The sequence below is a fragment of the Salvelinus alpinus genome, chromosome 29 (assembly GCF_045679555.1).
Source record: "Salvelinus alpinus chromosome 29, SLU_Salpinus.1, whole genome shotgun sequence".
In the NCBI taxonomy this organism is placed as follows: domain Eukaryota; kingdom Metazoa; phylum Chordata; class Actinopteri; order Salmoniformes; family Salmonidae; genus Salvelinus; species Salvelinus alpinus.
In genome coordinates this window covers 28031893-28054522 of record NC_092114.1, presented here as the reverse complement: position 1 = coordinate 28054522, position 22630 = coordinate 28031893, and the positions used below count along the sequence as shown (strand labels likewise).

At 44.9% G+C, this 22630-nt stretch overlaps 2 protein-coding genes across 10 annotated transcripts; one reads left to right on the top strand and one right to left on the bottom strand.

Annotated features, from left to right (window-relative positions):
* Nucleotides 1-504: 504 nt before the first annotated feature.
* On the top strand, nt 505-7667 carry LOC139559437 (uncharacterized). 4 transcript variants are annotated; one of them, XM_071375470.1, is made up of 8 exons: nt 505-715; nt 1402-1463; nt 2582-2816; nt 2943-3638; nt 3731-3819; nt 3976-4176; nt 4327-4396; nt 4540-7667. In XM_071375470.1, exons 3-8 carry the CDS (start codon nt 2718-2720, stop codon nt 4723-4725), a joined length of 1341 nt encoding a protein of 446 aa, XP_071231571.1. In that variant the 5' UTR covers nt 505-715; nt 1402-1463; nt 2582-2717; the 3' UTR covers nt 4726-7667. The 4 variants fall into 4 exon arrangements, with proteins under 4 accessions (XP_071231571.1, XP_071231573.1, XP_071231570.1 ...); XM_071375472.1 differs by having other exon boundaries at nt 4316-4396; XM_071375469.1 differs by lacking the exon at nt 1402-1463.
* Nucleotides 7668-7901: 234 nt separating this feature from the next.
* LOC139559435 (large proline-rich protein BAG6-like) lies at nt 7902-22594 on the bottom strand. 6 transcript variants are annotated; one of them, XM_071375464.1, is made up of 24 exons: nt 22116-22586; nt 21783-21891; nt 21479-21596; nt 20880-21094; nt 20612-20683; nt 19380-19502; nt 19068-19285; nt 18718-18847; nt 18217-18423; nt 17755-18004; nt 17423-17482; nt 16955-17277; nt 16644-16776; nt 16170-16528; nt 15074-15356; nt 12948-13117; nt 12735-12788; nt 12549-12651; nt 12260-12384; nt 11815-12003; nt 11263-11475; nt 10979-11086; nt 10511-10657; nt 7902-9074 (listed from the first exon to the last, which is right to left on the bottom strand). In XM_071375464.1, exons 2-24 carry the CDS (start codon nt 21861-21863, stop codon nt 8976-8978), a joined length of 3780 nt encoding a protein of 1259 aa, XP_071231565.1. In that variant the 5' UTR covers nt 21864-21891; nt 22116-22586; the 3' UTR covers nt 7902-8975. The 6 variants fall into 6 exon arrangements, with proteins under 6 accessions (XP_071231565.1, XP_071231564.1, XP_071231567.1 ...); XM_071375463.1 differs by having other exon boundaries at nt 21783-21873; XM_071375466.1 differs by having other exon boundaries at nt 15074-15305; nt 21783-21870.
* Nucleotides 22595-22630: the final 36 nt, after the last annotated feature.

Below are 22630 nucleotides of genomic sequence, written 5' to 3'. Positions count from 1 at the left end.
GAAAGGATAGGCGGCGCTAGACAGCCCGCCGAAACGCTTTATGGACAACGACTCCCATTGTTAGGGCGTCGACACTTATATCTTGTCAGTATATCCATAATCTTTGGCACCACCGAGTTTCATTCGCTAGTGATAGAGAAGCAATATTTCACAGCGCCACCAGTAGGTTTGTCACACAATTGTAGTCTCTTGTGAGTAAAAAAAGCAATTGATAGGGAAATAATAATTTTGTTTAATGAATAGGATAAGTATTACATAATTATATGTTTTCTCAATAAATTGCTTGAAAAATTTAATTAAAAAATGTAGCTAAAGAAGGTACAGTGACCTACAAAATGTTTACAGCAGTCTTGGATTTAATACTATTATATAATATAAATATATAAATATATATTTTCTTGCTGATAATGTAATGATTGTATAACTTTTATTGATAATGACTGAAATATGCATTCTCCACCAATCAGAGCTACGCCGGTGTATGACGTGTGGGCGGTTTTTCTTCTTCTAGAAACGTTCCTACGCTTGCGTGAGGCGTGTTGCTGCTGGACAAGGACATTGGGAAATGGAATGACATTTGTGTAACGTTTGATAACTTCCAATTTCGTAACATTACGTGGGAAATCAAAAGTAAAGTACATGACTTTGAGGATTATCATCTGGTCCTTGCTAAACTGACTCATCGCAATTGCTATCCAATTCGCTTCTGACACAGGTAACATGCTAGCTACTAAGTTAGCTAACCCAATGTTGTGCTGACATGTGATCTAGCTGCTAGCTTATCAACTAACAAGTTAGCGAGTTGTAGAACGTTGGCGTGCGTTTTACAACTACATGGAGGGGTCCCTATATTCGACAATCAATTATGTATTTCCATACATAACATCAAAGTTGATGCATGGTTCACTTGTTTCTGGTTGTGTCTGTAAGATTGTGTTAATCGTCCAACCAATCCACTCGGCTACCAAAGGTTGAATGTCAGTTCACGTTTAATAAAGTCTATAATGTGAAATGTTACATAGTATAATATTGTAGCTGCCAGAAAAACTGATTGCAGTTTATTGTGCCTCTGCAATCATTAGTAAATATCGGTTGTCTTAATGACAAACAGTACGCTGCAACGTTAGGTATGTACGGTTTTCTATGTCATGTATCAACATCACGGTTCTAAAGTTATAGAAGAAACATCACGATATTAGCTACTGTAGTTATCGAGTTAAAATGAACCAAATTACTGTGTTATTGGAAAGACGAGACGTCTGAGTATCAATTACGATCTCGTGGTTTGCTGTTTCCACAACTCACTGTCATGGGCAGTGTTGCCAACTCCTCAGTAACGAAAGTAGGTATTGGCTGTCCTAGAAGTCGCTAAATGATGTTATCACCTAATTTGCATAATAGGCCATCTGCATGTAATTGTGATGGACGCTGTAGGAGAGGAATAACGCCGTGGGAGACAAAAAGTGAGTAAAAAACACCCTAAATATGTTTAGAACTACAAATGAACTTCTGTCGATTCTTGTTTTTTTTTTATGTCACAATTCCAACCCTCCTTTATCCGGGCTTGGGACCGGCAAAAGAGACACTCTGGCGGAGATACTTCGTTTTTTAATTTGTAATTTTTTTTTTAAGTTGAGTTTTTTACATTTACATCCTGCCCTGAATGTAAGCCAGGGTGGGATCAGCCAGCTGCGGCTTCCCGCATGCGCAATTCATTTGCAGTCTGGACTCGGAGGGGTGAACATCTCCTGCTCTGACTGCAGCTGGGAGAGACTGCTGCGTGAGGACTGGGGCCTGTGGGTGCTTTGGGGTGGGGCCCACGGCAGCACCTGCTGCTTGTTGAGAAGAGTAAGAACAATATGTGCTTTCAAGTCAGTGTCTCTAATAACACCAGAAAAAGTCACTAGATTTGTCGCTAGTCACTTTTTTGAAAATGTGTCGCTAGAGGGGTCTGAATACTCGCTAAATATAGCGACCTGGTCGCTAAGTTGGCAACACTGGTCATATTTTTCGCGCTCTATAAAGATCTTTCAAGTGGGGTGGGTCAAACTTTTTAAAGTAAAAGAGGACCGACATGCTTCAAATCTATTGCTCCTAGATGAGCACTTCAAGGCTGTGTTGATTTTATGGTAATTTGGCAAAAAGTTTAAAAGGAAATTTAGGAAAATTCAGTCAAATACTGAATTTGAAAGTTGAGCCACTCAAACTCCAGGGACATTTAAAAATGTCTTGAATCATTCCCACCTCATTGAAGTTCTCTTCCATATGGCAATATCTCAATAGAATTTTGAGTGTTTGAAAACAAAACCCATCTGTGAAATTTCATGGATGCTAGATCTGACCTTCGTCATGGTATAGGCATGTATGCATACCGTATGTATACCTGTCTGGCATAGCAGTGAATGCCAGTAGTATCACGGTCACATGGGTCTGGATTTACAGCCTAGCAACCTATGCATGAACTCACAACTGTTCCTTGAGGAGCCTACACATTCACACACCAGGCCATATGATCATATGGACATATCATTGAGATGGTCTAAAAATAACTGTTCACCCTCAACTGCCCCCCCTTATCTAGGTTTCTTATTTGGGATTGAGAGGGGACCAAGAAGATAAAGAGCTGGTCCTTCCTTTGGGTGGCATGGTGGTCTGGTGACTGTCTGGGGTGTCCCCTGCCCCTGGTGACTGGGGTTACACCCTACCCCCTGTCGTGAATGGCTGCATGTAGAGGGGCCCTCGCCATGTGGGCGGGGTGTGTGAGGAGCCATGGCAACAGGCTACCAGTCAAGCAACAGTGCTGGAGTCTTGCACAGGTATTGTCTCGACAGACAGGCCTACATTAATTATTTGAATAAACGCAAGGCTGGATCCAAGTCTGGGACCAGGCTATATAAGAGCACCTTATGGAAAATCTTTACTTGTCCTATGTGAATTTGCAGGCGCTGGATGTGCAGTGGAGTGGACAGATTCGGCCTCTCAGCAGCGCGTCATGGGCCCTGGTTCCCCCCAACAGTCTGAGGTACCAGAACATCAAGCAGCCGTCCCTGTCACACCCCTTCCACCATGCCAGCCACAGCCAGAGGGCCCCGGGCCTGGACGAGGACTGGGAAGAGACTGTCAGCCTATGTGTGCTGGTGCGGACTGTCCCTGGGGAGTGTGATGACCAGCACACCCTGGTGGAGGTGCCTCTGTTTGGGCAGACTAAACAAAGTGAGATCCTGGCTCCGAGAGGAGTCGGTAGGCCCGTGGAGTTCCTCTTCCCCATGACCACTGTGGATGGGAGCCGAGAGGACGACATCAGCGTTGGGAAGATGAACGAGGGAGAATGGCTGCATGATGATGCAGAAAAGAGGGAGAGAGGATCGTTCCGAAGCCTGTTTGAGACGGAAGGATGTCCTGCTCCATTTATGTATGGATCCAGGTTTTACTGCTTCCACTGTCCTGGAATGGAGCCGTTGCCTGGTTACGGGGACAAATCGGGCAATATGATTGGACTAGAGAAAGAGTTGTCGCTGTTCCACACCTCTCTGTATAGTAGCTACACGGAGAGAGAGACAGTGGAGGGGGCACACAGCGACAAAGAGAGGGAGGATGAGGAGAAACTGGCCTTGATGTATGAAAAGCTGAGGATTGAGGTAAGAGGGGTTTGTTTATTAGGAGAATGCTGTTTGATGGCATACACTGCTATTTAGTTATTAGTATTGATTATCATTTGTTTGATTTTCAGCTTCCTAGTTTTTTTGTGAAGAGTCATGACTACACCATGTACACAAATGATATCGAGTTTGTCAACTGTATTCTAAATGCCAAGACCAGGTAAATGCTACATTCTGGCTACTCAATAGCAGTTCACTTCCTGAATTGAAATGGAATTAATCCGAACCCTGATATTTATACATATGTAACTACACACATTTACACCCCCATTATAGGTCTATATTATAATACAGTTATACTGTCTCTATCCTCTAGGGGCAGAGTTCTGTACCAGCTGAGCCTGTCTCTGTGGAGGCTGCTGTGTCTCTGTTACTATGCTGAGGCCCGGTTAGAGGTATTGAAACTGACTAAGCACCCAGAGGACAGGACCATCAAGGCCAGGTGGAGGGTCAGAGGACTGCCCTTCCTCTCTCTGCTGCTGAGATTCTACCGCAAGGACAAAACTGACCTCTACAGGTACAGAAACCTGACTGGGATCTGTTCATCTTTACAATGTTCAGATAGAAATGTATTGATTTGGAATGGATAGTGTTTCTGGTCAGTGTTCCTCTTCATTGTTAAATATTTTTCATCATTCATACTCTAGTAAACACAGTCTTTCAACAGGTCATATGATGCGTTCTCCACCTTCTACCTTGGCCATGATGGACTCATACACTGTCACAAAGTGGAAAAAGTGAGTGGACCTGTTGTGTACTGTCTCCTCTGACTCTGAAATGGACATGCCTACAAATTGCTAAGAAATATTATCAGATTCTCTGCCTTGCCTAAACTGATCACGTCAAACTTGCTGATTATTGTTTTCCCGTCTTCCTCCAGATGATGACGGCCCAGCCGCCCATCCTGCCCAGGGTGACCACTCTGTTAGCGGGGGCCCTTGTGGCCCTGGGGGTCCAGGAGCACCGGCCAGCCCTCAACCTCCTGCCCCCCCTGCTCTCCTCCCTCCGACAGAGCCGAGACGGAGAGAAAGGAGGGTCTAGAGGAAGGAGCATGTGTGTACCATGAGAGGAATAACACGCACAGAGAGGGAAACATGCAATCAATGTTGTCCAGGTTATCCCTGATCACCCGTACACCCGTACAATCTCCCCCTATTGTACGCCTGCTCTGGAAAAATAACTAAATTAAAATAAACCTTTCCAAACCCATTCTCTCTTTGGACTCCCACAGCAATAGAAAGCCGCTAATATTTTAGTTCATATGCAATCCAGAACTTCAGTTTATCCAATAAGTTGAGTTGGTACCTTGATCAGTACCTTGTTAACGCACAAACAAATGATCGCACAGCACTGAGTGACTGCTTGTGGGATGTTGAACCTCTCTTTGGGCCTATACGCTCACCATGCACATAGCCTGCTGCTCAGAAAAGTATCTGCTAAATGGCGTATATTATTGGACAAACCTATTTTCATTACATGAAGACACTGTTAAATGCTAAAAAAATTAAAGAAATGCAAGATTATATTGGAATCAGTCATTTTGTGTTTCATGTGTCCTCAGCCTATGGGGCAGTCAAGTGTGCCTGGGAACTGGGCACACATTTGTCACTGGTTTCTGTTGAATACAGTTGTCACTGGTGAATGCATTGTTGATGTAACAGTTTGCACACAGCCCAAGAAACCCTTTATTGAGGCCAGGGGGTCTTAGATTAGACCCCATTCCATATAGCCAGTTGAAGTTGTCTTATCTATGGCCTGCCATGACTCAATGTGGGCCTTGTTCTAACAGACCCTCTGATCTCTATGTGCCAGTGGAAAGTCACTGAGATAGCATCCATGTGGCATAAAGCAACCTAATACTAATGCATGATGTTGTCAGTCCCTGTACAAACTTATTTTGAAGTGTACATGTCAATCTCATAAGACTCTTATTTTGAAGAGCCTTAAATCTCATGTCCTCATTGCTGTACCTTTAACTCACAACCCCATTTGTACCTTGGTTGGAAACTGCTAATGTTCTTCCATGTTGGATGGCTAACTGGCTGTCAGGGAGAAGAGACAGCTGCAGACTGCCTGGCTTGCAGTTAATGTTTGACCTGACCTCGGCTCATGTCCCTGACACTGCAACACAGTTGCATGACATACACTACATGACAAAGTATGTGGACACCTGCTCCTTGACCCTCTCATTCCAAAATCATGGGCATTAATATGGAGTTGGTCCCACCTTTGCTGCTATAAGTCTCCACTCTTCTGGAAAGGCTTTCCACTAGATGTTGGAACATCGCTGTGTGGACTTGCTTCCATACAGCTCCGAGCATTAGTGAGGATGGGCGATTAGGCCTGGCTTGCAGGCAGTATTCCAATTCATCCCAAAGGTGTAGGATGGGGTTGAGGTCAAGGCTCTGTGCAGGCCAGTCAAGTTCTTCCACACCGAGCTCAACAAACCATTTCTGTATGGACCTTGCTTTGTGCATGGGAGCATTGTCATGATGAAACGGGAAAGAGCCTTCCCCAATTAGAAGCACATAATTGTCTAGCATGTCATTATATGCTGTAGCGTTAAGATTTCCCTTCACTGGAACAAAGGGAACCATGAAAAACAGCCCCAGACCATTATTCATTCTCCAGCAAACTTTAGAGGGCACTATGCATTGGGGGCAGGTAGCGTCCTCCTGGCAATTGCCAAACCCAGATTAGTTCGTTGGACTGCCAGATGGTGAAGCGTGAGGCATCACTTCAGAAAATGTTTCCACTGCTCCAGAGTCCAATGGCGGTGAGCTTTAAACTTCTCCAGCCGACACTTGGCATTGTGCTTGGCAATCTTTGGCTTGTGTGCGGCTGCTCGGCCATGGAAACCCATTTCATGAAGCTCCTGATGAACAGTTATTGTGCTGATGTTGCTTCCAGAGGCAGTTTGGAACTCGGTAGTGAGTGTTGCAACCAAGGACAGATGATTTTAACATGCTTCTGCACTTGGCGGTCCAATTTTGTGAGCTTGTGTGCCCTACCACTTCGTGGCTGAGCCGTTGTTGCTCCTAGACGTTTACACTTCACAATAACAGCACTTACAGTGGAGTGGCGAAGCTATAGCAGGGCAGAAATTTGCTGAACTGACTTGTTGGAAAGGTGGCATCCTATGACGGTGCCACATTGAAAGTCACAGCTCTTCAGTAAGGCCATTCTACTGCCAAAATTTGTCTATGGAGATTGTATGGGTGTGTGCTCGATTTTATACACCTGTCAGCAACAGGTCTGGCTGAAATAGCCAAATCCACTAATTTGAAGGGGTGTCCACATACCTTTGTATATATGGTGTATATAGCACTCTGGAGTCAGGTTTCTGAAAAAATGTGCATTTGCCTGTTCGGGACTGAGACTTCTGTTATTTTCTGAACGGTAAACAATACTCTTGATTGGAATGACAGTTGACTTTTAATTTAATTGTTATTATAAGTTGCAAAAAAAGGAGTATGTGTAGAATATTGAGTACCTGTCATCAGAATGCGACTCAAGCTTCCTCTGCATCATTGATAAAATGTTTCACTCAACATGATAATGTGTGTTTGAGACTACAATACATATGCTTTCTTAAACTAGGTGACAAAGCATGCCATGTGTTAAATCTAGCATGACCGTTATTAATACTCAATAACACTTTACTTTGAGAGGGCATACGTAAGGTATTCATAACACCTCATGAATGACGTTGAATAAATAAGTTATGAAGGTTGTTATGAATGATACTGGAACACTTGTAACGATCTCTTTCATTAAGGTTTTATCCCCTTCAAGTGACGTGTTACCTAACTCTTTAGTATCAGTAAAATTCAATCAGTACAAAAATCGTAATGGAAAAAATGACAATGAATCATTCTCGTCTAGTGCCGTGTGTTTCGCTACTTTAAGATTTGACTCAAACGTTTTTGTTGTTGTTGCAATAACCCAATATCTTGTGTGAAACCTGGCTATGTATGTGTGAATAAAACTATAGTGATTATAAATGTGTATCTGCTGCTGTTCTTGACTGAGTCATATCATCCTACCCAACATTAGCACCTCAAAAGGACCGCACCAGACACTTATCTGACAACTTCAATCATATTTATATTTCTGCAAGAGCCGAGTGCTCAGTCAGTCATTCAATTGTTGAAAAAAATATATTAAAAAATCCCTTATTTCACAAAGTTAGCCCTATAGTGTAGAACTGTGTGTGTGGTTTCTCGAGGAATTTTCTATAGCTTTTCGACATTGACAATTTATTTTAAAGTAATGTTCACAAGTTACATAGCATTCAACTTTTTACAACAGTCAGGTTCTAGAAATGATAGCCGTGGTCGCCTAGAAAGAAATACAATGGCATAAAACGAGACTTATCTTTATCATGGTCTTGATTATGGCAGTTATTACAACTTAACATAATTATGGCTAAAACACCATTGAGCCTCGTATTCACAGTCACTTTAAAATAGCTAAACACAAAATGTCACTGATGACATGACAATCACCCCTAACACCTAAACCTCTACCATCCTCTCTATCCTGAAAGTAAATACGTAAAGATGTAGCCCGGTTACACCAGACAATGTTGCGCTCACCACTGTTTCACTTGTTCGCACGGTTCAGTCTGGTTTAACCAGGCCAGTCAACATGTAGAATCTGTGCTTCTTTCATCTCTAGTCAGGATACCAAACTAAACGCCCCCCCAAAAAAGCCTACGGAAGGTTTTCGTTACTTGACAAGGAATAGCTGTTGCATTATCACTAGAATATTATTACATCACGTTCTTAATACAATGTACAATTTGTGCTAATTTACAAGTTACAGCAAAATCTTAAGGACAACCGGACATACAGATGACGACGACCGGTTAGAAATGAGTTTGTTGGAATGAGAAAGCGGTGCTTTATGGGAGATACCACAGAGAGACTGACATTTTCCATTGATAGATGACAGACCGGTTGTAAAGCTCTTCTCGGTTTTAAATATGTGTCATTTTTAAGCAAGTAAAGACTCTTGTGTTTTATTTTCTCTGATCTTCACTGGACATGACAGACCCACAGGGAATGTTGCAGAATCGAATCTGGGGCGTGTTACAGAATGTTGAAGATAGAAATTTCACGAATAGAGCTGACATGATTCCGGATGTGATGTTGAGATGCATGATGAACACACCCCTGGATACATCATGGTTGTGAGTGATTGGCTAGATAGGGTTATTGACAGGTGTGGTGACCAATCAGATTAGGAGTCATCCAGGGAGAAAACTGTGATTGACAAGATGGAGTGGTTGACAGGCCTGAGGACCAATAATATTTAGGAGTCGTCTAGAGAAAATGCCCGGTGTGTGTTGGGGAAACGCTGGGAGCTGAATTCTGGGTCATCTCTCACTCTCTCCTTGATGTCACTCCTCACCTGAGAAACATAGGAGACAAGGTTAGGGTCGGTCAGTCTCACGTTGCCACGCTTTAAAGTCTCATTCACCCTGCTGTAATAACATTAGGTTATTACTAATGTACAGTGTATTCGGAAAGTATTCAGACCCCTTGACTTTTCCACATTTTGTTACTTTACAGCCTTATTCTAAAATTGATTAAATAAACATTTTTCATCATCAATCTACACACAATACCCCATAATGACAAAGCAAAAACAGTTTTTTAGACATTTTTACAAATGTATTAACACTTTAAAACAGAAATACCTTATTTACATAAGTATTCAGACCCTTTGTTATGAGACTGGAGATTAAGCTCAGGTGCATCCTGTTTTCATTGATCATCCTTGAGATGTCTCTACAACTTGATTGGAGTCCACCTGTGGTAAATTCAATTAATTGGACATGATTTGGAAAGGCACACACCTGTCTATATAAGGTCCCACAGTTGACAGTGCATGTCAGAGCAAATACCAAGCCACGAGGTCAAAGGAACTGTCTGTAGAACTCCGAGACAGGACTGTGTCGAGGCACAAATCTGTGGAAGGGTAGCAAAACATTTCTGCAGCATTGAAGGTCCCCAAGAACAGTGGCTTCCATCATTCTTAAAATGGAAGATGTTTGGAATCACCAAGACTCTTCACCAAGACCCGGCCAAACTGAGCAATCGGGTGAGAAGGGCCTTGGTCAGGGAGGTGACCAAGAACCCGATCGTCGCTGACAGAGCTCCAGAGTTCCTCTGTGGAGATGGAACCTGCCAGAAGGACAACCATCTCTGCAGCACTCCACCAATCAGGCCTTTATGGTAGAGTGGCCAGACGGAATCCAGTCCTCACTAAAAGGCACGTGACAGCCCGCTTGGAGTTTGCCAAAAGGCACCTGAAGGACTCTCAGACCATGAGAAACAAGATTCTCTGGTCTGATGAAACCAAGATTGAACTCTTTGGCCTGAATGCCAACCGTCATGTCTGGATGAAACCTGGCACCATCTCTACGGTGAAGCATGGTGGAGGCAGCATCATGTTTTTTAGCAGCAGTGACTGGGAGACTATCCAACCATACAGAGCTCGAGAGGATCTGCAGAGAAGAATGGGAGAAACTCCCCAAATACAGGTGTGCCAAACTTGTAGCTTCATACCCAAGAAGACTCAAGGCTGTAATCACTGCCAAAGGTGCTTCAACAAAGTACTGAGTAAAGGGTCTGAATACTTCAGATTTTGCTTTGCAATTATGGGGTATTGTGTGTAGATTGATGAAGAAAAAAAACGAATTTAATACATTTTAGAATAAGGCTGTAACGTAAGAAAATGTGGAAAAAGTCAAGGGGTCTGAATACTTTCCGAATGCACTGTACATGTGATTGGATTTGGGAAGATGTTGCATCCTCCAGAAAGCAACAGTGGCCAAAGTTGACCTGTTCTTGGTAGGCCTCCTGAAGCTCTGGCTCCTCTAGCTCTCCCTGGAGGCTGTCTGGGGTAGTGACAGGTCTGACTCCTGCAGCACGCGCCGCCCGGCTCACTGCCTCAGACAGGGACAGGTGAGGGCCTTCACCCTGGTGGGTCTGCGAGAGGGGGATAACAACAGGTCAACACTAACCAGAGCTGTGTTCAGTAGGCACGAAACAGGAGAATAATATGTTTTGAAATTGGGAGGTATTACACAAAATTGTCCAATGATAAACGCTAATTCTCCTCTTCCGTATCAAAATGTTTGACTCTCACTTCCTATAGAAACACTGTTAGAATAACCAGGTATACAGACTACAGACTTTCTGTTGAGAATATTCCTTGGCCCGATATTATTTAATGGGCATAGCGTCCTCATGACAAATAATTCTAATTTACAATGGCACATTAGGTTTCTAAGCAGATGGACAGCTCACCTTCCTCCTCTTGGCAGGCATCCCGTGGAGGTATGCATCAGACAGAGCGGGCTGAGCCTTCATCTTCCTCTGAGACAGCATGTCGTGTCTGATGATAGGAACCCACTCCTGATGAACCCAAACACACAGCTCAGTGGTTAAACAGGTGGGCCTGTAACCGAATAGTCACAAGATCAAACCCCATGTCTGACTGGGGAATTCTAGGTATCCTAGAAGCCATTAATTGTGTCCGTGAGCAAGGCACTTAACCCCTAAACAATAAAGCATAGTTCCTATGTCCTTACAGGGGGCACTGCAGCTGCCCAGGGTTCCACTTCTCCTCCAGACTCCTCCCTTCCTCCTGCTGCCATGGCAACAGCTCCTCTGGTCTCCCCTGATGATGCTCTCTGCGAGGGGGTGGTCACCCCGGGGGATGCTCCGACCTCCTGTCTGTTCCCTGATGAAGCCATGGCCTCCTCTGCAGTGGTGGCCGGGGCCGGGGACAGACCTTCATCCATCTAGAGATAGGGAGAGAGAGGAGAGTAGGTTAACTAAGGTTAGCTGTACTGTCTGAAGACAAAGATAACCATGTCCTCAAAGCTGTCTGAACTTTGTGTTCCTTGCTGATTTCCTGGTATTACCAGATGTTTTTCTAGGCGAGCCCAGGCATGCAGTGTCCTTATAACCCTCAGATAACAACACCTGGAAAGACTGACCACACACACACACACACACACACACACACACACACACACACACACACACACACACACACACACACACACACACACACACACACACACACACACACACACACACACACACACACACACACACACACACACACACACACACACCTCCACACTCTGTGTGTCTGTCTGCTGTCCAGCCTGTGCCCCAGGCTCTGCTCTCCGTGTGTGGATGACATAGTGCTGGATGTGGTCCTCAGTGACTGGGTTGTGCTCCAGGATGACGTGGAGTCTCATGGTCATCATACTGGTCAGCCAGTTGACCAGGCTGGGGTTGACCTCTGCTGACATCCTCCTCTGTGGACATAGAGACGAGAGAGAAAACATGTATAGATCTTTACATCATACACACCAAGCAAATATACCAGGACTCAACCCACAACCTACCAGATACAATGGGATTCAACTGATTCATTCATTGACTAGTTTAGCAACTAGCTTGTACTGAAATGGGAAAATGTTGTTGACCGGCTATGGGTCCTGAGGACCCGGGTTGGGAAACACTCAAGTCTATCAAATATTAGAGTGGATAGAGTGGGAGGAGTGTACTAACGATGCGGTGGTTGATGACTTGGGTGAGAGCTCTCTGTTCCCCTTGGAGACAGTAAAGGTTGAGAGCCAGACACTCAAACAGACCCTGGGTGCAGAGCAGCAGCAGGCGGTGACCAAACGTTTGGTCTGCAGAGAGGTAGAGACACACAACACCAGCAACAGATTTACAGTCATGCTGCTGTTAGGTACTAGAATAGGGTTGACAGTAGTCCGGTAAACCAGTTTGGTAACAATGTGTAGGACCCGGTATAGAAAAGCTGTAATTTACACAAGGGGTTTGAGTGTTTTACCTGTGCAGCGTAGGATGTGTGTGGCCACGCGGGTGAACTGCTGTCTAAGGAAAGTGATGTTGGTATGAATGATGTCCACTCCCTCTCTCACAGTCACTGTGGCCTGAGAGAGAAACAGGGTGCAGTGTTATTTCAATATTATAAACATATTGTGACAATTTAATAGCCAGAGAGAGGGAGACTTACAAAGCTCTCTGTTATGTACTCCTCCAGATCATTGATGAGGTCCACAGATGCTGCCTGAAAAGACAAAACATAGTGCTTTCAGTTTCTAATCTTTTGAGGTGAGATGCCATAAACATTGGCCTTAATAAAGTTCACTGCAAATGGAGAGGATATTGTGCCAATTTCATGTCATGATTCTCATCAAAACAGCAGCAGTAGAGCAGAGATACTCACGTTGATATTGGCGTCAGTAGGCTCTCGACCCTGCAGGTAGTGCTGGTTGAAGAATTCAGTGAGCTGGGGCTGGATCCGGCTGATTGGCTGGGCGTTACCATGGAGTAACAACACCATGTCCACCATGGAGAAACTGTGACACACCAGGGACAACAGGTCCCCAAAGAACCCTGCAGAGAGATGAGGTCAAAGAATATGTTCAGCAAATACTAAGACACTTCGGTCTTCTTTCACTTTTCCAAGAACGCTATCACAGGTGTAGATTTATACAAAACATTTTTTTTTACATTTACAGTCGGAAGTTTACATACACCTTAGCCAAACACACTTAAACTTAAACTCAGTTTTTCACAATTCCTGACATTTAATCCCATTTAGAAATCCCTGTTTAAGGTCAGTTAGGATCACCACTTTATTTTAAGAATGTGAAATGTCAGAATAATAGTAGAAAGAAATATTTATTTCAGCTTTTATTTCTTTCATCACATTCCCAGTGGGTCAGAAGTTTACATACACTCAATTAGTATTTGGTAGCATTGCTTTTAAATTGTTTAACTTGGGTCAAACATTTCAGGTAGCCTTCCACAAGCTTCCCACAATAAGTTGGGTGAATTTTGGCCCATTCCTCCTGACAGAGCTGGTGTAACTGAGTCAGGTTTGTAGGCCTCCTAGCTCACACACGCTTTTTCAGTTCTGCCCAAAAATTTTCTATAGGATTGAGGTCAGGGCTTTGTGATGGCACTCCAATACCTTGACTTTGTTGTCCTTGAGCCATTTTGACACAACTTTGGATGTAGTATGCTTGGGGTCATTGTCCATTTGGAAGACCCATTTGAGACCAAGCCTTAACTTCCTGACTGATGTCTTGAGATGTTGCTTCAATATATCCACATAATTTTCCTCCCTCATGATGCTATCTATTTTGTGAAGTGCACCAGTCCCTCCTGCAGCAAAGCACCCCCACAACATGATGCTGCCACCCCCGTGCTTCACGGGTGGGATGGGGTTCTTCGGCTTGCAAGCCTCCCCCTTTTTCCTCCAATCATAACGATGGTTATTATGGCTAAACAGTTCTATTTTTGTTTCATCAGACCAGAGGACATTTCTCCAAAAAGTACGATCTTTGTCCCCATGTGCAGTTGCAAACCGTAGTCTGGCTTTTTTATGGCGGTTTTGGAGCAGTGGCTTCTTCCTTGTTGAGCGACCTTTCAGGTTATGTCGATATAGGACTCGTTTTACTGTGGATATAGATACTTTGTACCTGTTTCCTCCAGCATCTTCACAAGGTCCTTTGCTGTTGTTCTGGGATTGATTTGCACATTTCACACCAAAGTACGTTCATCTCTAGGAGACAGAACGCGTCTCATTCCTGAACGGTATGACGGCTGCGTGGTCCCATGGTGTTTATACTTGCATACTATTGTTTGTACAGATGAACGTGGTACCTTCAGGCATTTGGAAATTGCTCCCAAGGATGAACCAGACTTGTGGAGGTCTACAATTTTTTTTCTGAGGTCTTGGCTGATTTATTTTGATTTTCCCATGATGTCAAGCAAAGAGGCACTGAGTTTGAAGGTAGGCCTTGAAATACATCCACAGGTACACCTCCAATTGACTCAAATTATGTCACTTAGCCAATCAGAAGCTTCTAAAGCCGTGACATCATTTTCTGGAATTTTCCAAGCTGTTTAAAGGCACAGTCAACTTAGTGTATGTAAACTTCTGTGAAATAATCTGTCTGTAAACAATTGTTGGAAAAATGACTTGTGTCGTGCACAAAGTAGATGTCCTAACAGACTTGCCAAAACTATAGTTTGTTAACAAGAAATTTGTGGAGTGGTTGAAAAACAAGTTTTAATGACTCCAACCTAAGTGTATGTAAACTTCCGACTTCAACTGTATATTCTAGTCATTTGGCAGCCGAATTTAACCAGAAACACTTACCTATTTAAGTTGAATGCTCATATTGTAAGGCAAACACATATCCCCATTATTACAAGTAAATACGTCTAAATAGGCGCTATCTTGTTGGTGCTAGTAAGAAAAGACAAGTGTGTGTATGAGTGCAAGAAAGACAAGTACAACAGTTAAGTGTGAGAAGGTTTTTACTTTCGTCAGTGACTCACCGACAGCGTCTCCAGATCCAGGTGTGAAGAGGTTGGTGGTCTGAGACAGTCTCTGGATGAACTGAGCGATGCTCTCCCCGTTCCCCTGCGGAGCCCCCAGAGACCCCATCATGGTGGAGAGGACCCCCTGGACAATACCTGTAAACAGCTCCGGGCTCAGGGATGGGTCCCCTCCACCCCCAGGGGCCGCCTGGGGAGGGGGGGTAGGGGTGCCTTGGCCAGGGGGAGGCTCCTGGCCGGGTGGGGGTACAGGTGAGGGTCGGGAGAAGATGGGTTGGTTAGCCTAGAAATGGGAGAGTAACTATTGGGTAACTACTGGGTGACACTTTGTTGCACAGTCCTCTAGTTGTCTAGAGTTTACTTCTACTAATTGCGACTACTTCGACTAATGACCACAACTTCGACTTCTACTAATGACGACAGCTTTGACTAATTACAACAACTTCTACTAATTACAACAACTTTCGACTAATTCAGACTTCTATAAATTTCGACGACCTCTGACAAATGTAACAAATTCAGACAACTTCGACTTGTGCAAATTCCGACTACTTCAGACAACTTCGACTTGTGCAAATTCCGACTACTTCCGACAAATTTAGACAACTTCGACAACTTGAAACGACTTCTGACAAATTCGACAAATTCAGACAACTTCGGCGGCTTCGACTTCGGCCTAATTGCGGCGGCTTCGACTTCGGCCTAATTGCGGCGGCTTCGACTTCGGCCTAATTGCTGAGGCTTCGACTTCGGCCTAATTGCTGAGGCTTCGACTTCGGCCTAATAGCTGAGGCTTCGACTTCGGCCTAATTGCTGAGGCTTCGACTTCGGCCTAATTGCTGAGGCTTCGACTTCGGCCTAATTGCTGAGGCTTTGACTTCGGCCTAATTGCTGAGGCTGTGACTTCTACTAATTAGGACTACTTTAATTAGGACTACTACTAATTAGGACTACTTTAATTACGACTACTACTAATTAGGACTACTTCAATTTCTATTACAGCGTGATAACAGAGTAATTACATAATTATTACCTAAGAGTTCAGTCACATTGATTATAAGAGTTACCAATACGGTTCAATAATTTTCTCTCTCACCTGGATGAAGTCTGACATTCCCTGGAAGAACCCTGGGACTCCAGGTACGGTCACAGTGATGTGTGGGTTAGCTCCAGAACCAGGGGCTCCTGGCCCACTAGCTCCACCCAGCAAGGAGCCCAGGAGTTGGGCTAGGTTGGCCTCGGCGACCCCTTCCGGTGGTTGGCCCATGGAAGTGGTGTTGGTGGTGTGGGTGGTGGTCTGGCCAGATGTGTTCGCCCCACAGGAGGGGTGGGGAGGGACGGGATTGGAGGAGGAGAAGGAGGAGGAGGCAGAAGAGGATGAAGAGGAGGAGGTGGAGAAAGAGAAGGAGTGGGAGGCTGAGGAGGAGCTGGTGGATGTCTGGTCACCTGGAGGAACTGGGAAAAAGAAGACTTCTGATTCATTGTCCATTTTCTTTGAACACTACAAAATAAAACCCATCATTCACCCAATATAATAATCAATAAATCAACCAATCAATCAATCACTCACCTTGCTGTCCAGGCATCTGTCCAGACATCTGTTGTCCAGGCATCTGTCCAGACATCTGTTGTCCAGGCATCAGTAGCTGTCCAACCAGACCACTGATCATCTGAGTTAGGGGAGAGGAAGCCAGAGGTGTGCCCTGGAAGAAGAGAAGAAATGGACGAAGAGATCAGTTGAATCAGGTGTGTTAGAGCAGGGCCGGAAAACCAGTAGCTCTCCAGGAGGATTGGCCACCCCTGTCAAAGTACAACAGCACAAGGACATAAGAGACCAAAGTCGTTCCTCACAGACTTCTCCATCTCTGCCTCTCTCCTCACCTGAAGGTTCTGTTGCCCGCCAGCAGGGGGCACTGAAGCCCTGAGGTTGATGGTGGTGCCCCTGGTGCCCACAGGCTGGGGGATGTGGGGGGAGAAGGAGGGGTGCGTGATCACCACCCTGGCTCCAGGGGGCAGAGGCCCGTGAGGGTGAGGGGGGGCAGAGGTGTCAGAGCTGGGGGTGGTCCCGGGGACGCCTGCTCCTGGTTGCCCGGGGTGACCCGTGGCAGCAGCGGTTGCCATGGCAGCAGCCTGCTGAGAGATCTGGTGGACGATGGCCTGCATGAACTCTGGAGGAAGGCCTGCGATTTGGACTGGAGTAGCACCTTCAGATTGAGAGAGTACAGAGATAAATAGTTGATATAACGGTCAGCAACATCCCAGGGACGAGTGGTTCAGAGACTGTGGTATAGGGGTCTGGTGTATATACCATAATGAACATAGTGTGACGTAGGAGTCAAAAGCACTCACCAGGCTGTCCAGTACCCATAGGGATCTGTTGTCCTTGGACCTGAGGGCCGCTGCCAGATTCTAAGAGAGAGACCAACCAGGGAGAAGACATTACCTTACAACTCTGAATATGTATACTGGGTATGCAAGCTTTTGCTACATTCCAGCTCTCCTCAGACACACCTATAAGTTTCCTATAGGAGATCAACAATGACTACGGTCTCTCTCGGTTTGGAATGATTATCTAATGTACGGATTATTTGGTAAGCATGATAGATACAGTTAGGGCATGACAACTCCAAGATGAGCCAAGAGCAAGAGAGAGAAAATAACAAACGTGTCCCCTCCCTCACCATCCAGGTTCATCTGCATCATTACCACAGGCTCCATGGTCTGGTGGGTGATTCTGATGACATGCGGAGCCCCCTGGCCCTGAATTGGCTGCTGATTGGCTGCGTTTGGCTGTGGAAGCGGGGCCTGGCCCTCTGATTGGCCAGGAGCCTGAGAGGGTTGGGCCCAGCCCTCGGCTGCATGCCTCCCATTGGACGTCATGGTCACTGTGGTTCCCAAATTTCCGAGGTTCCCCAGGTTTCCAAGGTTTATCTGAAGACACAAGTCAAGTTAGTAATGTCCCAAGAAAATGGTGTGCATGTACAAAGTTAAATTTGAAAAGACCTAGGGCTAAATGCTGATAAAAAGTATGAATGGCTGGTGATTTGAATTTGAATCCACCAACCAGTGAGGTTTAGGTTTAGAACCTGGTGCTAAAATTACTAGGAGTATATGTGGAAGAATCTCTCCACACAGTGACCTACCGGTATGGGGGTGTGGTGTGGCATACCACCCTGCAGCAGGACGGGGGAGCCGTAGTGGGACATGGGCCGAACCACGTGGAGGTGACGGGGGGGAGGAGTGGCCAGGTTACAACGTAGGTCACTAAGGGCAACTAGGGTGTTGCCAAGGAGACGTAGAGACTCCCCGACCAGGTTGAGAACGTGCTGGTCCTCTTCTCTTTCCTGGGTCTGTGAAGACAGATGAACAAAGTGGTGACTGATTCACATGTGGTTTATTCAAGTCTGTTTGGGGCTCCATTTCACTCATGCAAAGAAGCACTGTGACTGACCTATTCAAGAAGACTAACTAAACTCTGCGGCAAAGTTTATGTTGTAATTTTTCTTCTCATGGACACCATTGAAGTTAAAGGACGAATATGTAACAGGAGTTTAAGTTTGAAGTAAAAACAGTGTGATAATGTGTTGCACGGGTTGAATAGGTAGTTGCTGTGCAACTGAATATAATGGAGTTGTAGTGTTTACGTTGTTGTTGTAGTCTGCTGAAGTGGCAGCCCCAAGGATGGAGTGAGTTCTCTCTATGAAGGGACGAAGCCTCTCCTCCACCCTCCTCACCTCTGACAACACCTCCACTAGCGCTGCTGGGCTGGGGTGGCTGGGGAGGGAGTGGAGGAAGCAGAGAGAGAGAGCGAGCGAGAGAGAGAGAGAGAGAGAGCGAGCGAGAGATAGAGAGAGAGAGAGAGAGAGAGAGAGAGAGAGAGAGAGAGAGAGAGAGAGAGAGAGAGAGAAAGGGGTATGTGTTCAGTAGGCATGAAACAGGAGAATGCATTTTAATTCTATTTGAAACACTACGCTGTGCCCTCCTGAGCACTTACTTGGGCCCGGGGTGGGGTGGTCCCTCTGTCTGGCTGGAGGAGGTGGGAGGGGGAGGTGGTGGAGCAGGAGGGGAGGTATCCATAGGCTGGGATGCTCCTGCAGTGGCAGCTGTAGCGGAAGAGAATGAGGAGGAGGAAGAGGAGGTGGACTGAGATGTCTCCGGCTCGGCTTGGATTGGAACGCCACTGGGCTGACCCTGAAAACACAAACATGTTGTCTAAAAGGTAAATTAGGCACTGAAAATAGATTTCTGTATAGTATAGAATAATAGCATAGCATAGCATAACATAGTATGCGAGTTGTTACTGTACCTCCAGTCTGTGGATCAGAGACTGGGTATCCCTTAGCAAGTTCTCAGCCAATTGCAGCCTCATCCTGGGCTCGCTCTGCACTGATTGGTCAACGTTGATATGCACATCCACTGAACCGTTGCTCTACAAACAAGACAGATCATAAACATACCTTAATAGTAATGTAATAGACAGATAGATATGTGTATACATATTCCTTGATTTTGAAAGATAAGCACATTTTTTTGTCCATTTAAATAACATCAAATTGATCAGAAATACAGTGTAGGCATTGTTAATGTTGTAAATGACTATTGTAGTTGGAAACGGCAGATTTTTATCTGATTTTTATCTATCTACATAGGTGTACAGAGGCCCATTATCAGCAACCATCACTCCTGTGTTCCAGTGGCACGTTGTGTTAGCTAATCCAAGTTTATCATTTTAAAAGGCTAATAGATCATTAGAAAACCCTTTGGCAAACTCCAAGCAGGGTGTCAAGTGCCTTTTACTCTACCACAAAGTCCTAATTGGTTGTCCTTCTGGAAGGTTCTCCCATCTCCACAGAGGAACTCTGGAGCTCTGTCAGAGTGACCATCGGATTCTTGGTCACCTCCCTGACCAAGGCCCTTCTCCCTCGACTGCTCAGTTTGGCCGGGCGGCCAGCTCTAGGAAGGGTCTTGGTGGTTCCAAACTTCTTCCAGAAAGATGGAGGCCACTGTGTTCTTGGGGACCTTCAATGCTGCAGACATTTTTTGGTACCCTTCCCCTGATCTGTGCCTTGACACAATCCTGTCTCGGAGCTCTACGGACAATTCCTTTGACCTCAAGGCTTGGTTTTTGCTCTGACATGTACTGTCAACTGTGGGACCTTATATAGACAGGTGTGTGCCTTTCCAAATCATGTCCAATCATTTGAATTTACCCGAGGTGGACCGCAATCAAGATGTAGAAACATCTCAAGGAGGATCAATGAAAACAGGATGAACCCGAGTTCAATTTCAAGTCTCATAGCAAAGGGTCTAAATACTTACGTAAATAAGGTATCTGTTTTATGTTTAATAAATTTGCAAACATTTCTAAAAACCTGTTTTCGCTTCGTCGTTATGGGGTATTGTGCGTAGATTGCCGATGATTTTTATTCATATAATCCATTTTAGAATAAGGCTGTAATGTAACAAAATGTGGAAAGATTCAAGGGGTCTGAATACTTTCCTAAGGCAATGTATATGACAGTAATAAGGAAGACTTACTCGAGTGCTGGTGCTGACTCTGGTATTCCTTCCTGCTTCTCCCACTCCTGCCATCATCTGCTGCACTTGCATCTTCCAAGGAAACCACAGTTATTACACTTGTATTACTTCATTGTTAATACACTCGATGTTCAACAAATCCTACAAACACATTTGGTACCGATTAAAACTGTTTGATTCAATACATTTTTTAGGTGCTCAATATTTTTTCGGAATAAAGACTATGAAACAGCTGCACAGTGCACACCAACACACAACCTTGACTCACCTGTATCTGCTGAGGGTCCATGATGTTGACGGGCAGGTTAAAGGTTCCCAGCATCACGTAGCTGTTCCCGTTGCGGTCCTGGGGGCCTCCCTGGGAGGAGGAGGTGGTGGCACCTCCCTCTGTTCCCCCTGAGGACACTCCTCCTCCTCCGCCGCCAGACTGGGAAGTCTGAGGAGGAGCACGCTCCACAAGGTGGATCACCTTACCAGCCACATCTGAGAGGAGGCCATAGGAGGAGAGAATGAGAGTGGAGGACAGAGAAGGAGAGAGGACAGAGAAGGAGAGAGGACATAGAATAAGAGTAGAGGATGACAGGAGGACAGAGAAGCAGAGTGAAGCAGAGTGGAGGACAGAGAAGCAGAGTGGAGGACAGAGAAGAAGAGAGGAGGGCAGAGAAGAAGAGAGGAGAAAAGACAGGGAGAGAAGAGAAATCCGGGGGTTACTGTGGCAAGGTGCTCTCATGTGCATTCTCAATAACACAAGATGTCCAGCAATGTTAACTGTTTTGCTGTTTTACAACAGTGCAGAGACTATGTATGTAGTATATTACTTACTGTGTCCTTTGAATAGAATAGAATATTGCTGGCTTTTTTACTCACTGTATTCGTTCAGTGTCCTCTCATCCTGCAGCACTCTGCCCTGGTAGATTAGTCTCTGCTTGTCCACTGGGATCTCCACTGATGCAGCTATGTGTTCTTTGAACTCCTTCACTGTCAACTGAGGGAGAGGTTGGAGGCTCAGTGCATTGCTAGTACAGAGCTGAGCAAATATATTTCCCACTCATAAGTGTACAATATATAAGCCACATAGGAGTAGCCTGGAATCTAAACTGATATGTTCAGTTGGATTTCAGATTAAGACAGAAGCAGACAACAACAACAACAACAGGAAGTCATAGCCTACCTCCCTGCGGACAGTGTAGCTCCTGCTCTGGGAGTCCAGGGTCTTCACAGTGACCTCTATGGTGCTTGCTGACTCCTCCATGGTTTCTCTGCTAGAGCACAGAGAAAGACTGTCGGCAAATTTATTTTCTCCCATAAAATGTTTACCCATGAAGACAAATGGGGTGTATTCATTACGGAAAACGTTTAAGAAACATTTCGCTACACCCGCAGTAACATCTGCTAAATCCGCAATAACATCTGCTAAATATGTGTATGTGACCAATACAATTTGATTTGAACCCCCCCCCCGCTTCAAAGTAGATTGGTACCCAGATCGTCAATAGTACTGTACCTGTTTTGGGTAATTTCACTTGAATCAGGGTTGTTGTTAGCTTGCTAGCCAGCTATCATAGCTGGCTAATCCAAATGGAATTATCAGGAAGCCAGCTAACCTCCCAGAGGAACTTCTTTGTCTTCGTTCAATGTCAAAGCACGGCAATTCCGTTACTTTCTCTGCATCCAACGGAATACACTGTCGGTGAAATTGCAATGGTATTACATGAGCAATTAGGTACTTCGTCTATTCTTCAAATATTTAAAGTTCATATTCCGTTCAATAGTTGCTAAAAAAAAGTGCGACACCACCTATTCTTGCAAGGACCCATATGACGCTCAAAATGCGAGTGTCCATTTTAAATGCCTGTTTGTTTTAGTGCGAGTCTGAGTGTGAGAGAAAGAGTAATAACTGGGTAGTTAAACAAAAATGACCAATTATCAGTTTACTGATGCAGTTTAACATCAGTGTGTCTAATGTACTTGTGTACTCTACTGTATGCTCTCCCTCCTAAATGTTCTCTCTCTCAAAGA

Excerpts from the sequence above, each read along its gene's own strand:
- LOC139559437 (XM_071375469.1), top strand. The coding sequence starts at position 2,718 with ATGGCTGCATGTAGAGGGGCCCTCGCCATGTGGGCGGGGTGTGTGAGG. Across the intron at positions 2,817-2,942 it reads AGTGCTGGAGTCTTGCACAG|GCGCTGGATGTGCAGTGGAG; the intron begins GTATTGTCTCGA and ends GTGAATTTGCAG. Across the intron at positions 3,639-3,730 it reads ATGAAAAGCTGAGGATTGAG|CTTCCTAGTTTTTTTGTGAA; the intron begins GTAAGAGGGGTT and ends TTTGATTTTCAG.
- LOC139559435 (XM_071375464.1), bottom strand. The coding sequence starts at position 21,863 with ATGGAGGAGTCAGCAAGCACCATAGAGGTCACTGTGAAGACCCTGGAC. Across the intron at positions 13,118-15,073 it reads TGGATCTGGAGACGCTGTCG|GGTTCTTTGGGGACCTGTTG; the intron begins GTGAGTCACTGA and ends ATCTCTCTGCAG. Across the intron at positions 9,075-10,510 it reads AGGAGGCCTACCAAGAACAG|GTGAGGAGTGACATCAAGGA; the intron begins GTCAACTTTGGC and ends TATGTTTCTCAG.